This window comes from Phaseolus vulgaris, chromosome 1 (assembly GCF_000499845.2).
Source record: "Phaseolus vulgaris cultivar G19833 chromosome 1, P. vulgaris v2.0, whole genome shotgun sequence".
Lineage (NCBI taxonomy): Eukaryota > Viridiplantae > Streptophyta > Magnoliopsida > Fabales > Fabaceae > Phaseolus > Phaseolus vulgaris.
Genome location: NC_023759.2, coordinates 45,569,438 through 45,592,579, shown reverse-complemented (window position 1 = coordinate 45,592,579; position 23,142 = coordinate 45,569,438). Strand labels below are relative to the sequence as shown.

Here is a 23,142-nt window from a genome sequence, read left to right as displayed (position 1 = left end):
TATAACCGATATCATAATTGAAAATAACAATACATAATCATTCACTTTAGGACACAAAAAAAATAGTGAATCCAACAAGATTTAAAATAGGATTTGTTGATTTAAAATGAAAAAAAAAGATTTTATTGAATTTAAAATAAAAGTTACTAAAAAATTATTTATATAATTTTATTTTAGTTTTTAAATAATTGTAAATCTTATAGTTCAAAAACATAACGGCAATTTTACATACAAGTTATTAAAAGAATTATCAGTCAAATTATTCTTCCACGTACTTTTTATTTTATAAAATAAAAACAAAACATCCTTTTATCACTTTTTGAGTATTTCATATGAAAAAGGAAGAAAAGTACGATGGTTTGAACTTTTCTTTCGAAAAACGAAATAAGAAAAATATTTAAAAATAAAACAAAGTACGAAGAATTTTTATTTTTTATATTGGTAAATATTTGTTTTGAATTGCTTAAATCTCAAGAATAAAATTGAAAAAAAATAAATGAAGAAAGAAAGGAACTGAGGAGGACGAATAAACATAATAGAGTGATTAATTGGCTGATAAAAAAGAGAGTGATTAATTCTTCTTAGATTGTAGCATTGGAGAGAGGGCTTGATCACTGTGTTCTAGATGGTTAGGAATCCTATCTCTTCAAAATAAGGATTTAAAGACTCAAAGCATTCATTTGATTCATATGAACAAAATATATTTGGAAGGTTGTGTGAATTACTCATATAACATTATTTATATTTTTTATACATAATGTAACTATTTTTTTTTTTTTTATCTACACCGTTTCAAAAGTAAAAACATAATAATAATAATATTTTTTTTATAATTTTAATTTTAAATACATTAAAAAATAAATATTTTTAATATTTAAAATAGTTATAATTATAATTAATGAATGAAGAAGTGGGTTTCTACAAAATAAAAAAAGTAGTAAATTAAAAATGTTTAGTTTAATTTTTTTTTAAGAATTAAGAAAATAAAAAATTAAACCATACAACAACATAAAAGTTGAACCTATGAACATAAATTAGTATTTTTTATTATTATTATTGATTATGTAATCATGTTAATTTCAACTAAAAAATACAGGACATAATTATTAAAAAAAACAAAGTCAATTAGTATTAATTAGTAGTAGATATACAAATAATATCGAAGTGCCTACCCTAAATGCAAAATCCTAAAAAAAACTAATGTAAATACTACGCTTAATGTTTAAAAATGAGAAGAAAAAAATGTAAAAATAAATAAATATAGAAAATAAAAACAGTAACAATAAAAATAAAAATAAAAATAGAAATAGAAATAAATAAAGGATGGAAAAAAAAATAATAACTAAAAAGTGAAAATATATAAAATAAAGGCACCACAAAATAAAGATAAAGATAAAAAGATATAAAAAAAATTAAAAAAAATCTAATTAATACTAATTGAGTTTGGTTTTTTTATAAGTATGTTATATATATATATCTTTTTGTTTGAAATTAACATAATTACATCATTAATAATAATAAAAAAATATTAATTTATGTTTATAAATTCAACCAGTATCATTCTTTTTATCGGCGGTTGGGATACATGTGAAGTATGCCATTTTAATTAATTTAATTCTTTGCTGATAAAAAAAATTAAAACAAGAAAGAAATAATTTATATCTTGGTTAAAAATAATTAATATAAGGAATAATTAAAAAAAATATATAGAAAATGTCAAAAAAATTATGTTTTAGACGGAGGAGGCTTTTTGATAAATTAAATTAACATGAAAATATAAAATATTCAATTTAGTTTTAGTTCTAAAATAATAATATAACTACAATATTGGTATCTTAAATGTAATCGTATTTTTTTAATTTAAAAATTAAATAAGATTCTATTTGAATTTAAAATAAAATATAATTAAAATAAAAACAATTTATATAATTTAATTTTACTTTTAAAATAATAGAAAATCTTATAGTTCAAAACAAAATCTGATTCAGTATAAAATTGAATTTTTAAGATAATAATAATATATTTATAATAACAATAATTTAATATTTTTTTAAATTGTACAATGTCAGGAAAAGCTAATAACAGTCTCAAGTTGTACTATATAAGAAAAAATATATATAAAAAGTGAATTATTAAATTTATAATATGTGAATGAATCGAGGTTTCCTCAAGTACAAAATCACATTATTTCCTCATATTGTTGTGACAAATAGTTTATTTGAATGATATTAACTTTAAAAGTATCTGTTTAATCATATTTTAAAAAAATATACGCACAAGTTTTTTAATTAATTTCAAATTTAGTTTACTAAATCTTTTTCAAAATATACAATTTTAATTCTTAAGGTTTTTAGATACACTTACGCAAAATATTCATTGTATAAAAGTTTAAATAGGTTATTTATCATTGAAAAATATTTAATAAAGATAATGTCATATTGCATTAATTAAGTTTAGGAAGAAAAATAGTATTTTAACATAAGTGCTATGTAGAATCAGTATCTTTTTATAGTTCATTTCATGTAAAGTGAAAAACTAAGTTTAATATTATAATACTTTGCAGTCCATTTAGAAAGAAAAAAAAATACACATTGACTATGTAAAACTACCACCTAACTATCTTTAAAAAATATCTAAAAGAAAAAAAATTATGACTGGTAAAAGAATTCCCAAGAAGAATGATACATTAACAACTTGAAATTTTATGTAAAGAAAGAGGATTGTATATGAAACAAGGTTTTCTATCATTTTTCAATTCCTAAATCTACTCAACAGAAGTTACAGAAGAAACAACCTTTTCCAGATTGCAGCATATGTAGAATTATAGCATCTAACCTTTGGTCACCCTCTACACTTCCTTCCAAGTAATGTTGAAAGTGTGCCAATCACCCTACCTTGTAACATGATATTGATTGATCCAAGACATAAAAAGTTCCAGATGAATGAAGCCAATAAGAATGGTAATTAGGTTAAGTTGTTGTAGGAAGAAGAGAGAATAAGTAATGGTGGTTAGTGGCTACTTGTATTACTTTTCCCATGGTCTTACGAAAAAGAGCACCACAAACAATACAATTGCTACAAGAAGGATAATAGCACAGTAGCCCCACTTGCGGTGGTTTTTCTGCTCCTTCCTTGCAATTTCCAGATTCTGACTCCCATTCCTGACGAAGGAGTTTGCTCTTGCCACTTGGTTTTCTATATCATCCAATTGCTCCCCTTGAGATTCAACCAGCACTGTCATGTCAAGGAACACCTGATGCAACTCCTTCAGATTCTTCTCCAACTCTTTCATCTCATCATGCCTCTCTTTTATTTCATTCATAATGTCCTCAATTCTTCCCCTACCCTGCTCTTCAATGGCTCTTTGTAGTAAATTCTCACTCTCACCTACACCAAAATTCGCATCAAATATGAATTGTTACTATCACTCAAGTATTCATTTGTAAGTATCTATTTAAAACTCACATTTAAGCTGATTTGTAAGTGGATTATATATTATGCAGATAAAGAGAACCAAAGCTACTTCTAACTTGTTACATTTTAGACTCAAAAGTATTTGGGTGAATATTTGAAAGAACTTAGAACATTTTATAATTCAAAATATGAAAAGGAATTAATTTCATTATCTATTCAATAGAACAAACACTAGCTAATATAGTAACCTAAGGTTTCTCAGTCACATAAAAAATCTTATATATAAGAACTACTTTTATAAGAAATGTTAAAAACAATGTCAGAGTGTTAATATTATTTCTCGCTATAATGAACTTGTTGAAACACAACACGACGAAGTTGATGACAAATGTGGTAGAAGGATTTGTGTTACCGGAAGAGATCAAGAGGTCGAGGGTACTGTCGTCGGGATTATTGCCGGTGACGGTGAAATATTGGCGTTGAACGGTCTCACGGTGTTCCGTGTTTATCTGGTGACGCAGTTCATTGAATCCGTCCAAGGAATCCTTCAGCTTCTTCCACAGGGAGATCACCACGGAGGTTCGGGACCGGTCGGAGGACGAACCCGGTCCACGACCGGGAAGGCTCCGGTGATCGGCGTTGGCGCGTTCGAGCGCCTCCAACTGGAACCTGACGAACTTCGCGGTCTCGAGAGCGAGTGCCACTTCGGCTTCCATGGAGAAGCGAAGGTCCTTCATGGCTTTACCGTTGTGAAGAGTCTTGCCTTGTTCGTGAGACCTCTTCAGACTCTGCTTCAACTGCTCCACCTTGTTCAGCTCTTCCGTTATTGCTTCCACGTTGCCAAAGTACTTGGCCAGACTCTTTGCTCCGTCGTCGTCGTCGTCGCCGCCGGCCATCTCGATTACACTGTGATCCGATGGCGGAAATTGGTAGCTGCGGCTGGAGGAGGTGGTGGACAACAAGTCGTGCATTATTATTTCACGTAAACGAGTTGTTGTTTTCGCGATTTCACTTTATACGAAGTTTGAAAAAGTTTTATGATAGAAAGAAAATTGAGAAAGAAATAGTTAATGATAATAAAGAAGAAGGGAGTGAAGATTGAAGAAGAAGAAGAAGAAGAAGAAGAAGATGAAGATAAAAGATGAAGATAAAAGAAATAGTGAGTTGGTTAAAATTGGGTTACATTATATCAAATAGATAGCAGAAAATTTCTGTTTTTATTTGTTTTAGATAATAACGGATATAATCTAATTGATTTTGAAAAAGTTTGAAGCCAAGTGTAAAACATATTATAATTATAGATTATGAAAAGAAAAATTGAAATCTTCACATTTCATCATTTATATAGTGTCAGCAAATGTTGTGATAACTTTTAAATTCAAAAGTTACTGTAAGAGAAGAAAAAAATGTAAATCCAAATGCACCAATTTATTTTAAACTGTAATGTGTTTTAATTCAATTTTATATGGTTAAATTTGTTTTATCTTCCCATTTATTTATTTTAAATTAAGACTGTGGATTTTAAGAATAGTTTATCATCATTGACACTATTTTATTTATTCATTCATTTATAAGGGAAATAATTTGAAGTGATGAGAGAATTAAAGAGGATGCAGTACGAGAACCAAAATAATAGAGTATACACAATAAATAATTTTATATTAAAATAATTTTAAATATTATTCATTTTTTTCACTCTCTTTTTTATTTATTAAGCAAGTGAAACAGTCTTTTTTTTTTACTTATTTCTTTATGATTTTTTATTCATTCAAAATCACACATATTTTTACTTAATTGTCATCTATTTCTGTTATATTTTCTTTCTTAACTATTTCTCCTCTATTTTATCTAATCCAAAGATAATCTTAAAAATCAGGTGTATGTATCAAATTAATGGATATTTTTTTACATGACATGACATGAATAGGCATACACATGATTTGGTTGGATGGTATAGTTAAAAATGAAAAAGTTTAATGGATATTTTTTAAATATCATGTGAATAAACATATAGTAATATAATACTGGGTTAAATATGTTTTCCTATAATGTGAAATTGAAATCATCCCAGTTTCCGTTAAAAATGTATTTATCATATAAAAAATAACTGAAAAAAAACCATCCAACAAACTAAAAATATATTTAACTCGTTAATATTTTTTTATAAAAAACTTTCATTTAACATCTCTTAACATCTCAGTTAGGCTGATACGTAACAACAATCATTTGTCATCACATGAAAAAAGTATTATTAAAAAAAAGAAAAAGAAAGAAAATACAAAAATATGTTGGACTAGACCAAAATTCATATATTAACAAAAACGATACATAGGTAGATTATACCTATCAATAAAGAATTCTCAGAATATACTAAATGGAAGTCTATTATATCAATGAAAGGATTCTCTATTATAATTCGTTAATATTTTGTTTCAAATACAATATAAAATGAAGAATTGAAAAAAAAAAGATAAGAAGAAAATAAAAGTAGTTTATAATAAAAGGAATATTTTTTATTATAATATTATTTTATTTTATGTTTATTATATAGATTTTTTTATAATAGATCATGAAATAACTTCTAACATGATCAAATTATGAAATTTTTAACCCACATTTCACTTATTTCGATTGAAAAAAACCCACTGGAGAATTTTTCTTTGGGCACTTCACCTCACTGAAGCAATGAAGGATAAAGGATAACCTATGTATCACACATATTACCTTAAAGATTACCCGTCCTGCCTTAATGAACAATAACAAAAGTTAAACTGAAAAAAATGATATGATAGTAAGTATTTTCTTTTTTTTCTTTTTCAGCCCCAAAAAGGCAAGCCTACTTCTCTAACTCAAATTCATAAAAGTGATATATTATAATTTGAATGATGATGATGATAAAGTAGTGACTATCTTTCGCAAAATGATATCATAGTATGCATTTTCCTTTTTTCCTTTTCAGCTCCAACAAGGCAAGCCTACTTCTCACTCAAATTCATGAGAAATGCAATTAACCTCTGCAATTGAGTTCGGCTTAAAGGTAATGCGATTCGAAACTTGTGTTAACTCTGAATTAAAGAAATCAAGTTATTATAACAATAAAATGCCATATCCTCTTTTTTTACATAAAACTAAGCAATCTGAACTGCTTGGTTCATGTGTAGAAACAATAGAAAGAAGAATTGCTCCCATCCTCGTCGAAGTACGCTTAAAACATTTGGTGCAAGTGCAATCAATTCTTGCGCTGGTGACGCTTGTACGCCGCCTAGATGGGTAAGGGATGAAAAACTATCATTCGATTACCTCTGCTGTGTCCACTCTGCAATTCCATCCATCCCAACTTAACAGTGAGGCATGCAAAAAATTAAAGATGGTTGGTAAAAGTACTTATATAACTTTCTTTCTCAAACTTGGCCAGTCCAAATACGCCAGCCAGTCTGTTGGATGAATTGTATGTTGCCATCGTCGTTATTGTTCGGATAAAAAAGTTGAGTTTACCACTTTATCCACCGAACTTTTACAGTGTTCCTAGTTCCTAACGACATTTTAACAATACATGGAAACGTATACAATATATACAGCCCCCCGGCTACAACTCATCTCAATTCTAGCATGAGATAAACAAACAGCAAAACATTTACAAACTTCTCAAGTGGACTGGAGCACGGTAAGATAGTATTTATACCCTTGGCACTGGCCTGAATGCTGCTTCTTTTCATCCCTATCTCCCTGTCCATTGGATGGAAGTTTCCAATTCAAAACATAATTTGACAGGTCATATGTCCCAGGAGAGAATACACAGATCTGAAGAGGAATTTCTGCCGAGGACATAGCCTCAATGTGGAGGTGGGTTGAGCTTGATCCAGACCAAATATATGAGGAGGCACTTTCCAATGATAGTGCCTTTCCTGGTTGGGTTTCAAGAGCATTTGATGTGACTTTGAGTTCATTCACTGGGGTGATATCGTGCCATCCAGCTTGGTTATCAGTAGTTGCAGATTGAACCACATTTACACTGTTCATATGTCCACCATTACCAGCTGAATCTAAGGTGTCAATGCGTACAAAAGCGGTGGCACCAGATGAATTGTGAATGTGCATCTTCATACTTATTTCACAGAACGATGCAGAGAAGTCATGATGCATGGTTTGAGGTCCATCCACTAGCCACGAAATAGGGCCCGTGCTAGCAGTACTAGCAGAAAACAGAAACTTATAAAGATAATGCCACCAAAAGACTAGTAAATAACATACACATGGAAATTTAAAATTTATCATAAAGTCAAAATTAGAAGTATTATGTGTGGAAGAAACATACCTGAAGTGGCACGCGTGATGGGACATTACAGACGAAGGATTAGAGAAACCTGGATCGTCGCTACTCTTGAATGGGCAAGAGATTAATACAAAATCAACAGTATTTAAGTCACCCTACCATAAAAACAGATGAAGCTCGTATCAGTAAAAGGAGAGAAAAACAATAAACAGTGACAAGACTTTTGTAACAGTCAATAGTAAATGTCCTATGACACTGGCAAACAAATTTGTCCTACAACCTATGCCTGTGGCAGTCAAAGTGAAATATAAAAAAAAACTTATATTAGTACTAATCGAAATATCTTATCTATCTTCCTAGTTAATTAACCAACAAAAGATAAAGTGAAATCTAGTAAAATATGAAAAATAGATAAAAATATTCTCATAGCTAATTGAGATTTTGATACTTGGTTAGTCAGTCCTACTTGAAAGTTAAAAGCCTCAACTGATCGAATAGAACGAAAAAAACATGTATGACAGAAAAATAATTAAAACAAAAGGTAAGGAAGCAAAGAAATTATGAGTGCAGTAGCACGACCCAATCCAAGCAAATCAGATATGCCAGTATCATTAAAGCAACCATGGGCTTAGAAGGGAAGAAGATAAATATATCCCAATGTATATTTATAGCCAAGGAAAATCATTTAAAAGGTGTATGGTATTTAAGAGAATATGGTAATGGAAAAAGTGTATGAGCTTGAGAAGCCGGAAAATATGCAGAGAATATCACTTTACTCTGGATTAGTACCCTAAAAGGGCATAAAAAAATATAATAAAATACATTTGGTTAAAAAATATTTTTATGCCATCATTTGCTTTCTACCCTCCCACTTTCACCAGCACAATCAAACATACCCTAAATGATATGGAATAAAAATTACAAAAAAGATACACTTTGGTTGGACTCACGTGAAAACAAAATAAACATCTACCTTGTATGAAACTTCCTGCTGCAATCTTTCATAATGATGGAAATTGACCAAAGGTGCACTGTTTATATCATAAACTATATCTTCAATACTTTGGGGTACCAATCTTGCATTACTTCTGACAGGCAATGTGGACATGTTGTCCCCAAATGTCGGAAGCCTCCTTGATTTCTGAGGGCAAAGAATAACCTAATTCAGCAACTGTAATAATCACACATACACAACAAGCACACAGATTTCAACAAGTAACGACATTTAGTACAAGCACATAAACAGAGGATACATAATAGAATAACACTAATAACATTTTGTGGGGTTAGAACTACCCACACGAGTTGGAAAAATATAAACAGGGTTTTATAAAAAAATGTTTGGTTTGCATGAAGTTAAAGTCAAGTTTGGACCTAAAAGCATGTTTGAGTAGAAGTGAAAATATAGCTTTTATGCTGGATTGAGAAATTCATATTAGGTTTGAATACTAACTTGCATTTGAAATAAAAGTTTTCACACATAAATCACTTCAGACAAACCTTTAGTGTAAAGAAACATGATATTGCTTGACTAGCCATCAATGATTGTGAAGGAAAAATACTATCCGGAGCTTGAACTAATGAGATTTCCCACTGGTGACCAACTGATGACAACTGACATACTTGGAAACTTTCTGAGCTAGTCTTATTAACAACATCCAATCGAACAAGAAATTCTTCTAAGCTTGATCGGAAAGGACAGATTTGAAAGGAGACATCCAATGATGGTAATACCTGCAACGACCAAAATTTGGTACTTGCGAATTAACAAGATTCTATGCCATGCATATACAAAAAATGAACCATTTAACTGTTTTTTTTTAATTCACAACGCAGCAAAAAATCACACTAACACAATCATTCAATTATTTTTTCCAGCCACCAAACAATAAAAAACAGGTTACAATATAAAGAAAATAAAACCAGTGAAGCCCAAAAGTTTTCTTCAGCATTCATTACGCTAACCTGCACATTGTAATGCAAGCGAAGAGTGCGATACTTGATGATACTTGATACATCTCCCATCTCATAATATATGCTCATGCAAAGAGATATATCACCTGGAACAGCAGCCCTAAACCAAAGAGGCCACAAGAAGGGTGTTTCACCTTGAACTGATGTACCCTGAAAGGAAGTGTAAATCATGTGATCAAGGAGTTAACAGGAGCCAAATATGAAAGAAATAACAATACTGACCTCTGGAAACAAAAAAACAGTGTTAGACGTGATATTAGGATTAGCATGCAGATCACTTTGTACTGAATCTGTCTTCTTTCTTAAACATGCAGGAAACTCTGACATCACAGTTTCCTGCTTCCCAATTATAAGGAACCTAGGATGACTTATCTTCATCTTCAGATTCTGCCAAAACCACAAATGAGAAAATGTATAAAGAAAAAAGCAGTGCTAAAGAAAAAGGAGGAAGAAAGAAAGATCTGAAGTTCACCCAATACAAGGCCATGCTAATAAGGAAACTAGTAAAAGAACATTTAAAACATCTTACTAAAAGTCTTTTAATATCCTTATATAATAGCAGGTATTGAATAGTTTGTGTTTTCAATATAATAAATGCTCTTTTCACTAAATACTTTCCTCTCATTAGCATATTATATATACACACACATTTTAGAAGTGATTGCTATATAAATATTGGCTTAAATATATTTATAGTCCCTAGAATATAATTTTTTGTTTGTTTTTGTCACTTATTGTGTGTTTTTCAAGTTCTGCTCCCTCATTATTTGAAAACACCTAACTTTAGTCATCATTATCTTGCTTTGATAGAGGGTAAGATGTGTAAATGAAATGTCATACCATGGTAACATCATCACCTCCACCTATAATAATGTGAAGATTGACCTGCTAAAATCTTGTTTAAAGGTTCCTAAACAGGCTAACTGTGCTAGACCATCCGGGTTTGATACACAAATTCTATCATGTTTGGTCGATGGTCTTAGGAGATCATCTGGTCTCTTAACTTCTACTGAGACCATATATTGTTTGGTGAAACCATCTAAGTGACTTTCCAGTTCAGTAAAGAGAAGCACTATTCACATATCTTCCTTGTTAGTTTAAGCAGGTTTCACTTGTGTTATTTATGACGGTATTGATGTATAAATAAGACATTTGTATCATCAGTGAAAACTAACGTTTGAGTTATTTATACTTGAGTGAGAGTTTGTTGTGCAAGAGAAACTGTAATGTTATAGTCTCCAAGTTTAGTGAACTCTCCCGTGGATGTAAATTGAAATTAATTAACACTTCAATTGAACCACATTAATTTGTGTGTGATTCTTTCTTATTCTTCCTCTTGCTGTTTACCTTGTACCATCTATATTTTGCAGGTTTCTTTGTTATCGTTCTCTATTTGTGTGGTAGTTGCTATGCAGTGAATTTGACTGAGCTACTGACATACCATAACAAAAATTTGAAAATCAATAAGGAATCAAAATAGAGTGGTTATAATTATGGGAACCCAAAAACATTTAAAAAAATAGCTTTTAAGGATCATGCATGCAGATCCCATATTAGGTATGCAGAAACCTCTTTTACGGATGTTCAAACAATGCTGAGAGGACAAAGTAAAAACTGAGTTTCTTTCTTGCCGTAATATTCTGAAAATCTTGAGTATGTTGATAGAATGAGGCTAACCAATCTTAAAAGATAGTTTAAATCATTGAAGTTAGTATGAATATCAGAGAAAAAATTGGAACAAGAAATCTCAAAATGACAACGGGGATGCTAATCAATTATGTTATGCAGCAGGAGCTTCCTTATTCACCAGATCCAAGTTGCTAATTGATGAGGTTAATTCCATAAGCTTCATAATCAATTAAAGCAGGACAGCAAATTGATTAGACTCGTTCAACCAGTTTTTGAGTCCAGATAAGTCAGTCAAAGTGATTAGGACTGTGTTGCTAATTTATTATTGTTTCCTTTTAATATTGAACTAACTGATTAGCAGCTGACATACTAAAGAGTTCTAGACTCAATTTTGCAAGAGAGAAAAAACAGATTACCCATCAGGGAGACACCCCTGTTTGGTAATGAGATCATATTGACCAACGTGTATTAAACAGAAAGGAAAATAAAAGAAGTGAGAAAACATGTCTGGAAAGAGAAAATGAAAGTTAATGAACTTAAAGAAAAGAAACAAAGGAAAGAAATATTTAAGGCTTTAATCATCCTTTTTTAAATTGTAATAATTGTTCATGCACCGTACTTATTCTTCTATATTATTTATGCATCATTTAAGCATACTTATTTGTGCAATATTCTCATTAAAAGTACATCACGCTCATTAAGTAGCTTGACAACCACATGGAAAATTATTATTGAAATTGTTTAAATTTTCTTAGAGCAAGTTAACTCCATACACAGTACCTTAACAGGAAACTCCGATGGATTCCTCAATTCCAAAACAAGTTGACGTAAATCTCCAGCATATGCCTTTCCAGGTAAAGGGTGGACGGAACCCTGAAGCTTGGGTATGCTCTGGAAGTTTGGAAAGGAAAAAGCTGTTTTAGTCCAAACTTAGAGACTACAAGATTCATGTGGAAAAAAGACAATAGTGAGAAAGTGAAGGATAAAAGCAAGCACCTTAATAACCATAAATTTAAATTTCTCATTTGGCAAGTCCTTTGTTTTCCTTCCTTTTATATTCTTCTTTGGTTGACCCAACTCAAAGTTGTAAAAGCCCACGATTGTTCCCGACAGTTTCCACCTAACACCAATAATTTCAAGAGTACCCTCTTCCTTGGGAGTAACTGATAATTCGATCTGGAGAACCAGTACTACACAATGTTAATTTTGCAAAAATGATAACTTGAAAATAGAATATACACATAACAAAGGCAAACGTATTTGTGTAAAAAGATAGCTACCAAAATATGGCAGAAAAGAAGATGGAAATTCACAGTAATTTCAATGTATTATTGATGAAATAGATCATACAGTGCCTAAATGCTGAAGACTGATGAAAAAGGAAATTCGATGGAAAAAGAACATGTCCTGGGCAGTGGATCTCCCAAAAGTCCCAGACTAGCCTCTCCAATCTCACTCCCTAGCCTAATACCCGATACAACCAAATCACGTTTTCTCTACCCTCCCTGCTGCAAACTCAGTACTTAGTTATACAGTGCAGATCCTTTTCCTATTGCTCTTGATAGCGAACCCTAAATTGCACCCCATTCATTTTTTATTATACGCACCTTAGTTATTTTTGGCCTGACAAAAGCAAAATAGGAAAAATCAAGACATTCTCTTATGTGCATTGTCAGGCAGCTACTTTCTAAAAGAATAATCTGTTGGAAGTTTTTGGAGTGTTATGGGTGTCTTTCTAACTTTGTGCATTATGCCACTTGTGGTTTTGTTGTAGTACGCACACATTTTCAAGAGCTTTTCTATTCTGATACTCCTTTTCTTTTCATTTCTCACACAACTTCTACAAAATAATCGGTTTTAAAAGTCACAAATTAACATTAATCCATTCAACCTAAATTTTAAACTCAAACTTTACAATCAAATAAAAAAAAACAGAACATCATTTTTTCTTTTTCTAATTAATATTTTAGTCCGCTGTATTCTTAAGGTAGACAATCTGAACAAAAAAGATATACATCATTTTCACCTTGCCAAAAGGAAAATTTATCTTCATCTTCCACGACAGAAGTCTAGTGCCATTCTTCTACTTAAGCTCGGTTTAATTGGAGATATGCACAAAGTTAAGATGGAAAATAAATTTCTCGATTTTCCTTAATGCAACACAATTTGCATATTTTTAGACAAGAGAATATCTCTTATACTATAATTTGTGTCTGAAACAAAAACTCACCATGGTTGTTTCACCACCTCCTAGTAAGAAATCAACCTCAGATACCATAAATGAGGAATTGTCAGAGCTCATATTTCTAAAGTGGTCAACCTTATTATCTTTCTCCATACTTGACTCAATTTCATCTGTAGTACCCATAACAGAGTATTACTAATGAATAAATATAAAAAAAAATGCAGAAATTTATAAAAAAAATGGTAGAAGACATAAGCAGGCATTCATAGCTTACTTGATATAACTTGATCAGTACTGGCAGAATACTTGCATACGAGTGTAACACTAGATATGGGAATTGAGATTTGAAGAGGATTTTTAAATTCAATAGTCACCTTCACAGATTCTGCAAATGGGTGCAAAAAAATAAACAATGCACCAATAATACATCAAGGAGGGCCTTAACAACTTTAAAAATACATAAAAACAGATCCAATTTTTAAAAATTCTACTCTTCATACTTTTATTTTTTACACTAATATCAGAAGGATTTTACACAAGAAAGTCCCACCCTCATCAAGTTTTCAAATTAATTTCAAGTAAAAATCAGGCACTTCATAAACTAACAGTTCAATTCAATTCCCTAAACTAATGGAATCGATGGATCTGCTTAAATGCTCTGTCTTCTACAATAATTGTAGGATAACGAAATATGGGAATTATTTCAAGTTTTAATTTAACACATAATTACAACGTGTACATGCCAAAAGCACTGAGTATTATTCAACTACTTAAATTGCCAATATTTAAAATATTACAATTTACAACAACAGATGTCCTTGTTCCACTCCTGATGGTCTAATGCAGACCACAGGGTTGTTAACAACTAATAATCATTTACGTCATAATAGAATAAAACCTGACGATGTCTGAGGCTTAAGATTGGGACACCCTAAAAAACTAATGTCCACTTGATTCTACACACATGAATTTTCTTAATCTATAATGAACAAGAGATCCAATAAGGAACAAAATAATATCTAATAATGTGAAATATTTGGTAAGATATTTCTCTATCGAATCATATCATATCTACCTGTTTAACATAATCAATTTATATCTCTAACATAATTAAAATATATCTCTACACTCCCCATCAAGTTGGAGCATATGTATCATATGAGACAAGCTTTTTACAAATATGTCAATACAAGACTCATTGAAAGACTTGGCAAACAAGTCAATTGGCTGTCGAAGATGACAAAGTAAATAAAGACAAAGCTGGTAGATATTTCCCAATCATGACTTTCTCTCTATCAAAGTGACAGCCAATTTTCAATATTCAATATGCTTCATTCTTTCAAATCATGTCTTTAACACTTCTCCTCAAACTAGAATATATATCATGAGTCAAGCTTGTTAAAAATGGTAAGGCAAGACAGTAAACAGTACTCCAGGGATAATTGTCAGCAATAAATAGTATTTCCTAGACAAACGTTGAGAGTAAACGATACTACTTGGAAAAAAATCAACAGTAATCGCAAGAAAACATTGATGATAGACAGTACCTGCTAGAAAAACAGCGATATCAACGGTAAACAATACTTATCGGACAGTACTTGCCAGAAACACATCAATGGTAAACAAAACTCACTGGAAAAACATCAGCGGTAAACAATAACTAGCTGGAAAAAAAGCTCACAGGAAAAGGTTTGTTTGAGAGTCATAAGGGGTGAACAATAGTGCCAGCTGAAAAGAGATGGCCGAAAAGTCATCTATGTCGAAGAAAAATCATGGAGGTGAACTGTAACGGTGGCTGAATAGTGTATCTGGCGCAAAAAGTGACAGCAGGGAAAAAAAGAAACCAAGAAATGTACACAATTTCTAAATTTACTCCTACGAATAGTGGACCGCCATGGAAAGCCTTGATTTGAGTTCCCTTCTTGTTGGGCTCATGATCCCATGTCGAAAGGAATAGTGATAGAAAAAAGTCACAGGATTATACTACTCTAGCAAGATGTTAAGAGAGAAATCAAAAGGGAATAAAATGAATTGTGCGTTATGTGCAGACATGATTATTCTTCTTCACAATGAACATGAGATATAATAAGGAATAAAATAATATCTAATAATATAAAATATTTGGTAAGATATTTCCCTATCAAATCATATCATATCTCCCTATTTAATATTATGAAATCATATATATCTCTAACATAATGAAATCATATCTCTAACATCTATCACATAAAATATAAGACAGCAAATGAAGTTTTTATCCTCTAATAGTTAGGGGTCAAGAGAATTGAAAAAATATTTGAGTGAAATAAAAAGAAATATAAGGATTCAATTATCAATCTCAGATGAAACTCTACCACTTACCGCCTGCAACACAAACATTTTGACTGTGCTTTTTTAAAATAAGCTTTGATTGCAACTCCAACCAATTAGTCTTGGCAGCAGAGAACGATGGTAGCATTTCTTCCTCCAAAGAACGCCACAAGCTTTCTCTAGTGTTAGCCTGAAATGATAGTTACCAGAGAGAGGTGACGCTTCAAGCATCAAACTACAGCCATTAACTATTAACACAAGTACAACAATGAAAACCCATGGTATAATGGTTATATCAAAAATTGAATAGAGAAGAAAAACAAAATCCTAAATGACCCTTTTCAAACCACACAATGAGAAGCATAATTTCTACTCATTGCTAGCAATCACCTCAGCAAGGATTTATACACAGAGCCCGCCCTAATCTCTGTTGAATGAATTGATTGTGTCACAAAAGAATGATTCTATTGTTTCCATAGTACAGAATATTTTGGGCTAAAATTGGTGTTATATGAGGCCCACTCAGTAGTTTACTTAAATTGTTTCAAAGCAAATCTAAGCTAATTTCATAGCAAATCAAATAAATTAGCCATAATAAGTGGCTAAGATTGCCAGGACACAGCAATATGAATAGAATGATTCTTTAGTAGTTTAGTCTTAAATATGATCCATAGTTCCTAACAATCAGGTAAAGTCCATTATGATAAGGTGTTTCACGCTTTTCAATGAGGTCAAAGAACAAAGAAGGAAAAATTCACCTCAAAACTGAAAATGAAGGACGATGTAAAATTAAAAAAGAAATACTGGAATAAAAACTTAACCACTCAAGATGCCCACTAGTCAACAAGTGGCTACTCATTAACAACTTTTTGAACATCTTTAACTAGTCAGATGCTTAATTGTTCCCAAACAGTAAATATTTTTGTGAATATTTCTCTCTTGCAATTTCACTCACACAATGGGGAAGCATGGAATTGGATTCTACTTACAGCTGAAGGGGATCCAAACGTCCGGAAATCTTCGTAGATGACCCTGAGTGTAGAGATGTTGATTACAGGCAATTGAAGCTTTGTTACCTCATACGTCCGTCCAGTTTTCTACGGTAAACAAAAAATTAAGACAACTGTCAAATTAATTAGCTTCTGTCCTAGCATCGAGATACAAAAAACACTGAAATTATAGTTTTGTTAAAAGCAAACTATTTTAGGAATTATAAAAAAAAATTCAGAAAATATTAAAAAAGCACTAGCACCTCCACAATTTGAAGAAAGTCGCCTAGGAATAATTCCTGTGTTGTCTTGGACTGGTGGCTACAGGACAAGATTTCTGTCATATGCTTGACAGCCACGTCATACATCCCAAGAGAAGCGTACCACCTAAAACAACCATCTCAATTAAGAAAGTTCAAAGCATGTAGAGGACATGCTTCTTGATAAAAGAAAATCACAATAGAATATGGAAATGAACCTAGTCTAACTTACTGTCCTATATGGAAATGAACATGATCATTGATGTAACTCCAAGTAGTTCCTCTAAAAACAGAAAGAGCACTTCGGTAGGTTCGAATTGCATGTTTAATCTGAGCATGTCAAGGTCAAAGATAAAAAAAATTAGCAGGGAAAAAAATACATTATTAAATTGGTATGGGGAGTGCTGCATATTGTTGATATTCCAATGTACCTGGTCACACTTTTTATACTGCTCACCGGAAAGCACTACATGAAATCCATATTTGCGTAACATGGAGGGTTTAGACAACAAGTAGCAGTATGATGCTTGTTCAAGCATCACAGCAGAATGTAGGATATCCTAAGACAACAAATTGGTCAACAGCGGAAAACAATAATCACAAATTATAATTTTTTTTATTTTCTGAAAAAAACACTACCTCACCACAAATACGAAAATAAACAGTAGCTGCCTCCTTATATTGATCACGTGCCTTTAACATTCCTATCCACCACAGACCACATCGTGTTGCATTTAGCTGACCCAATGATCCAAGCTTCTGAACATGTTAAGTTAATTGATCAAAAAGAGAATGTGAAAGGTATATACCAGTAACAGAGCCTTTTTAGAAGAAAAAAAACGTTACTCAATCTTTCTCATGATCCAACATAAACCATACATACTAAATATGTGTTAAAAGCGTTTTCCATGCAATATTCGGCTTCCTTTCTTGATTGATCCAATATGAAGTAAGTAAGTCCCATCATTTCCTGAAAAATAAAGTAGAGAAACAGAGAGTGATGTATTTCAGAACATTCTACCATCTGAAAACTTATGTATTGAAAAAAAACAATGTTAAGGAACTACAACACTAGGAAAAGGAACAATTCAAAAAGGGTTTTTTCTTAAAATTCTTTTATTTTTACTTCAGATAATGAAATGGTAAATGCTAATAAGAAGAACTACAATAAAACAAAAATGTCAAAGAACATCTTTAACAATAAGCATGACTAATGCAAGGCATGAAGTTCATCTGAAACCCTTATTGTAATGTAACTTTTACTTAGAAGTCAATAAGATTATTTTGACTTTAATCCAAAACGACAAGCAATGAGCCATGTAGAGTATCTCATCAACAATATTACCAGCATTTCAATGTTTCATGCTTTAAGAAAAATAAATAAATCCTTCAGTAAGAACATGACAATAGGGTAATAAAAATTCAAAATGGGTAGAAGATAAATGATAGAAATAAATCATTCTTCTGAAATAACTCTTTATTACCAAGGGAAGAAATTGAATCCAATTCAACTTCCTTCCACTGCTTCTCCACAAAAAAAAAAAACTAATCTAATGTGAAAACATCTAACCAACCATGCATCATCATCTGAAAGCCCTTTCCATTTGGAATATAAAAGATAATAATAATAACTACCTGCACACCAGCATAGCGCTTCCAGGCTTTATCAATCTTGTAATCTGTGGAAATTAGGCGATAATTTGACAAGGCAAGTTCATAATCTCGTAACATGAAAGCATAATCACCCAAAACTCGAATCTGGGATTCAATGGAATTAAAGTTATACCTTCAACAATGAAAACCAAAACCATATTAGAAAAATGCCAGAAATTGAATTATACATAGCATATGTGTATATTCTATCATAAGATATAAATAAATTTAACATACGCAGGACCACTGAGAGAATCTGCACCGTCTTCTTTCCCTTTTCTCCACCATAAATTTTTTATTTGATTTTTAAACCCTTTCCGTGTTGCAGAAACCTAAACAAAAGAAAATAATAAAGAAAAAAGTGAAGGACAATCAGAATATAGGTCAAACTAATTAATCTAGGGTCTGGATTAACAAATTCAAAAACCATGAATTCAAAAAGGGGCTAAACATAACAAACCTGTTGGTTGAGTATACGAATTTTTTGCTCCATACTTGGAATGATGTGCTTAGATGATAAATCTTGCATTAGAACTTTAATCTGTACGCAGGCAACAAAAATAGGTAGGAAAAAAATGCAGGTATGATGTAAGCATAAATCCAATATAATGAATCTAACAGCCTTTCTGGTAGCAAAAGCCAAATACCTCATCAATATCACCCATGTTAAGAAAGCAACCAAGACCTTGACTGGGAGTGGATGAGGAATCAGTTATCTGTCACAGATTTCAGGAGACAACAGCCTAAATTGCTTACTTTCATATCAACAGAACCAAAATTTTATATAATTTTTAACATAGGCTCCAGAACACAAGAAAAAGGAAAAAGCATGAGGCAAGGAAGATGAACTAAATAATCAACTTGTTTTATTCTGGAAAAGAAGAAGCTACAAGTCCTCGCCAAACAAACTTACATATGAAGCCCAAGGATTATCTTGATGTTTGAATGGAGCATCCACAGAAGAATTAATACAAAGCAACGAACAATCGTTTGTACCAAAAGTACTCCTCATTTCTGTCAATATTCTACTTGCTCTGTTGAAGAAGAATAAGCAACTCAAATAAGTCTAAAACTACATATAACTATATATCTTTCCAAAGCAAATTAATGAATAGAGACGACCCGAGATTGCATCAAGTTGCAGCAAACAACTTCCAAATTTTCGTTCTCTTTCCTTAATAAAACATTTTTTCAGTTTCAATGCTCACACTCGCACTATGAAATTTTGAGAAGTGGTTGAGCATAGATTAAGAAAAGAAACAAGAATTGCAAAGAATGAATTTAGTTTTTTGCCAAGAAAGTCTACAGCAGAAGAAGGCATTCATCTTTTATGGGGGTTGATAGAAAGTTACTGCAGAAAAAAGAGACTTACATATGGTTTTTATTAAACTAGAAAAAGCTTGTGATCAAGAGCAGGGAAGTGTTATGGGATACTTTGGAAGAAAAATTAGTTCATATGCATGGCTTATTATATCCAAACTGGTGTGAGAACTCCAAAAGTTGAGAGACTAAAGACTTTCTTATTGAGATAGGATTACATTAAGGCTCATCTTTAAGTCCTAGTCTAATCCTCCTTAAGTAATCCAGTTTTGGTTCTAGATACCAAGAACAATACAAAAGACTATCCCTAATTGCATGCTTTTTGCAGATAACATGATTTTGATTGAGGAATGAAAGGAGGTGATTACCTTTAAACTTGAGCTTTGGAGACAAATTTTGGAAACAAAAGGTTTTCACCTAAGTATGAATAAGATAAACTATATGGCTAACAATAATTTTGGCAAGAGACAAGGGGAATATGACTTGGAAGTAAAGATGGGAGATGTCATACCACAAATTTGTAACTTAAATATTTGGGGCCAATACTATAAAATGTTGGGGACACACATAGGAGCAAGCAAGATGGCTAAAATAGAAAAAAAACATGGAGATTATTTAAGATCGTGAAGTAACTATCAACCAGTGCATGTTCTAAGTATATGCACACTTAAAAAGCTTCTCAAACAAAAAAGGCAGCATCATTTATACCTGTCTGCAGGACCATCTTGATTATCATGCACTAACAAGTAATGCTTTGAAATTTTTGGATCCATTGCACCATCATTAAAAAGGGAAGGAAGCTTATCGGTATTAAAAAATTCAACAAATCTGTTAATAGGTTGCTCATCCTTAGAAGAGACAGCTAGAAGACCTGCAAATTATTCAGAGGAAAGACAAATATATTCGAAAAGATACATTCAGAAGACAGAAAGTAGAAGAAAAATTCAACATCAATACTATGTATGAGAAAATTCCAACACAAAAGAATAAGAGCTCTAACTGATTCCAAATCTTACATATCACGGGATGGTCAAAAGCTTCATGGTCTGAAAAGGAAGCCACACGAACAAGCTCTTTATTGAGAAACCGAAACCAAGATGGTGTATTTTGGTATTCAGAACCTACAAAAATATTTGTCAACCAAACCAGGTCTTAGACAATGACAGAACTAAACTACCTTGGCATCACCATTCCAGCCCAAGTGAAGCCTATTATAGCAGTATAGCACTAATATTACCTCAAGCTTTGTTTTGTTCAATTAAATTATTGAAATATATCATGTCCGCAGTTTAATCAAACTGAAAAACCCAGTACCCGAGCTCAGCTGAATTCCAAGCCCAAGCAATTCAAAATAAATATTAACTATTCGATGTATAGCCGCGCATTCATCCACATATAAACTAAACTATTAAATCTAATTGTTTTACCATGTGAAGGCACGTATATGAACATACAAAACAAAAAACAATTAGATACAGTGAAGTCACTTACTCGAGGAAAGTTCAAGATTAATTTCCGGCAAATCAGAACTCGAGTCAGGAAACTCTTTCTCCCCTGCCTCCGTGATAACTTGCTTCAATTGCTCTTTAGCTACCTAGTAAAAAGATGCGGATACACAAATAGAACCACATGATAAATCCTAAACATCAAACAAATCACGGAACATTCAAAAAAATCTACGAATCAAGCACATCCAAAACATGGATAAAGCGATGGCCGGCATTGATAAGAGAACGCGCGAGCAGTTAATTACCTTCAAATCGGGCCTCTTCACATCGGAGGCGTAGAACAAGCGTAATTTGAACTTGTGAAGACGATAGGGTTGGTCACTGGCAGTCCTAACAGGCACTGCACGATGTGGTACAATGCTGGTGAGGAGTGAGAAGGCGTAGCGGATAATGAATTAAAAAGGATTGGATGCGGAGAACGAGATTACCGTCGATGTTGTCGAAAGAGCAGAACGGCGTTAGCGTCTGGAGGAAGGAGAGGCCGTTCTTGAGAGAAGCTTCTTCGACAGAAGGAGTTGAAATAAGCATCACCACCGGAGTGATCTCCTCCAATAGCATTTGCCCCAGCGGCGTCATCAACGGATCTATCGTCGCCATCGTGTAATGGATATTCTCCTTTGGCAGGTTATTCGCAGCTCGCCGGCACTGCGATGTGGTAGAGTCGCCTCACTCTCTCTCGTGTCGGTCTGAGAGAGATGCAGAGCAGATCCGATCTCTGCCGTCAAGGTGCGATTGGAATTTGGGGAGTAACACAAACGGGAACCCACACACAGTTCAGTCTCCAGAGGAAGTTGCCTTTGCCTTCTACGACGTCGTCTACCAGAGTCCAGGCAAAGATTAGTAATAACAAATAAATGCATTTATAATTTTTATATAAACATTTGTAAAAAAAAAAGGATTTCTTTTTTACATAACCAATTGTTTGGACATTCTACGAGTTTAATTTTTCCTAAAAGCAATATTTAGTAAAATTTTACTCATTCCTCAATAAAACTAAATTAGTTTGAAATGAAACTTAAGAGAATACGAATTGATAAATAAAAAATATTTTTTTATATATAATGTTTACAAAAATTATATTTATGTATTTTTTAAGTAAATTACATTCATTAACTCAAAATTTTGCAAAATTAATATTCTCACTGAGGTGATAAGAAGAGTTAATTAATTCATTGGAATAACAAACAATCATTTGCATTGGTTTATATTTGTTCTCAAATTTAAATCCTGACTAATTATGCAACACCGTTGACAATATAATAAACAAAATATATAAATATATACTAATATTGTAAACTTTGTGTTAAGATGTACTATAGTATAAGGCTTTACTCCTGTAAAGAAGTTTACAAGGAGTTTTATTGTAGAGTTTCAATTAAGGCACTTACATAATAAGCGTTTATATAAATTTAAGAACTAGTTTTAATAAAATACTGATTAAGACAAATAAGGCACATACAAGTTAATTGTAATGAAATATTATACAACAAATATAAATTATTAAGACATTAATATATTTCATCTTATTTCAAACAATATCTTTAATTCATATTTTGGTAATTAATTGTGTTTTTCATCAAAGTCTTTAAATATTTGTGTTTTTATCGAAAAATTTAAATAATTCACA

The 23,142-nt window shown here is 31.9% G+C and overlaps 2 protein-coding genes across 2 annotated transcripts; both read right to left on the bottom strand.

Moving 5' to 3' along the window:
- Window positions 1-2,975: 2,975 nt before the first annotated feature.
- LOC137816221 (syntaxin-121-like) lies at window positions 2,976-4,385 on the bottom strand. Its single transcript, XM_068619297.1, has 2 exons — window positions 3,827-4,385; window positions 2,976-3,387 (listed from the first exon to the last, which is right to left on the bottom strand). Exons 1-2 carry the CDS (start codon window positions 4,383-4,385, stop codon window positions 3,026-3,028), a joined length of 921 nt encoding a protein of 306 aa, XP_068475398.1. The 3' UTR covers window positions 2,976-3,025.
- A 2,099-nt stretch (window positions 4,386-6,484) lies between these two features.
- On the bottom strand, window positions 6,485-22,360 carry LOC137814639 (uncharacterized). Its single transcript, XM_068617468.1, has 27 exons — window positions 21,944-22,360; window positions 21,761-21,855; window positions 21,499-21,601; window positions 21,024-21,128; window positions 20,716-20,878; window positions 19,601-19,721; window positions 19,335-19,403; window positions 19,148-19,228; window positions 18,925-19,019; window positions 18,670-18,820; window positions 17,918-18,004; window positions 17,674-17,793; window positions 17,466-17,594; window positions 17,267-17,364; window positions 17,038-17,161; window positions 16,775-16,882; window positions 15,837-15,975; window positions 13,750-13,860; window positions 13,521-13,645; window positions 12,287-12,466; window positions 12,071-12,181; window positions 9,884-10,048; window positions 9,653-9,811; window positions 9,188-9,421; window positions 8,661-8,828; window positions 7,730-7,842; window positions 6,485-7,606 (listed from the first exon to the last, which is right to left on the bottom strand). The coding sequence occupies exons 1-27, from the start codon at window positions 22,110-22,112 to the stop codon at window positions 7,060-7,062; spliced, it is 3,870 nt and encodes a 1,289-aa protein (XP_068473569.1). The 5' UTR covers window positions 22,113-22,360; the 3' UTR covers window positions 6,485-7,059.
- Window positions 22,361-23,142: the final 782 nt, after the last annotated feature.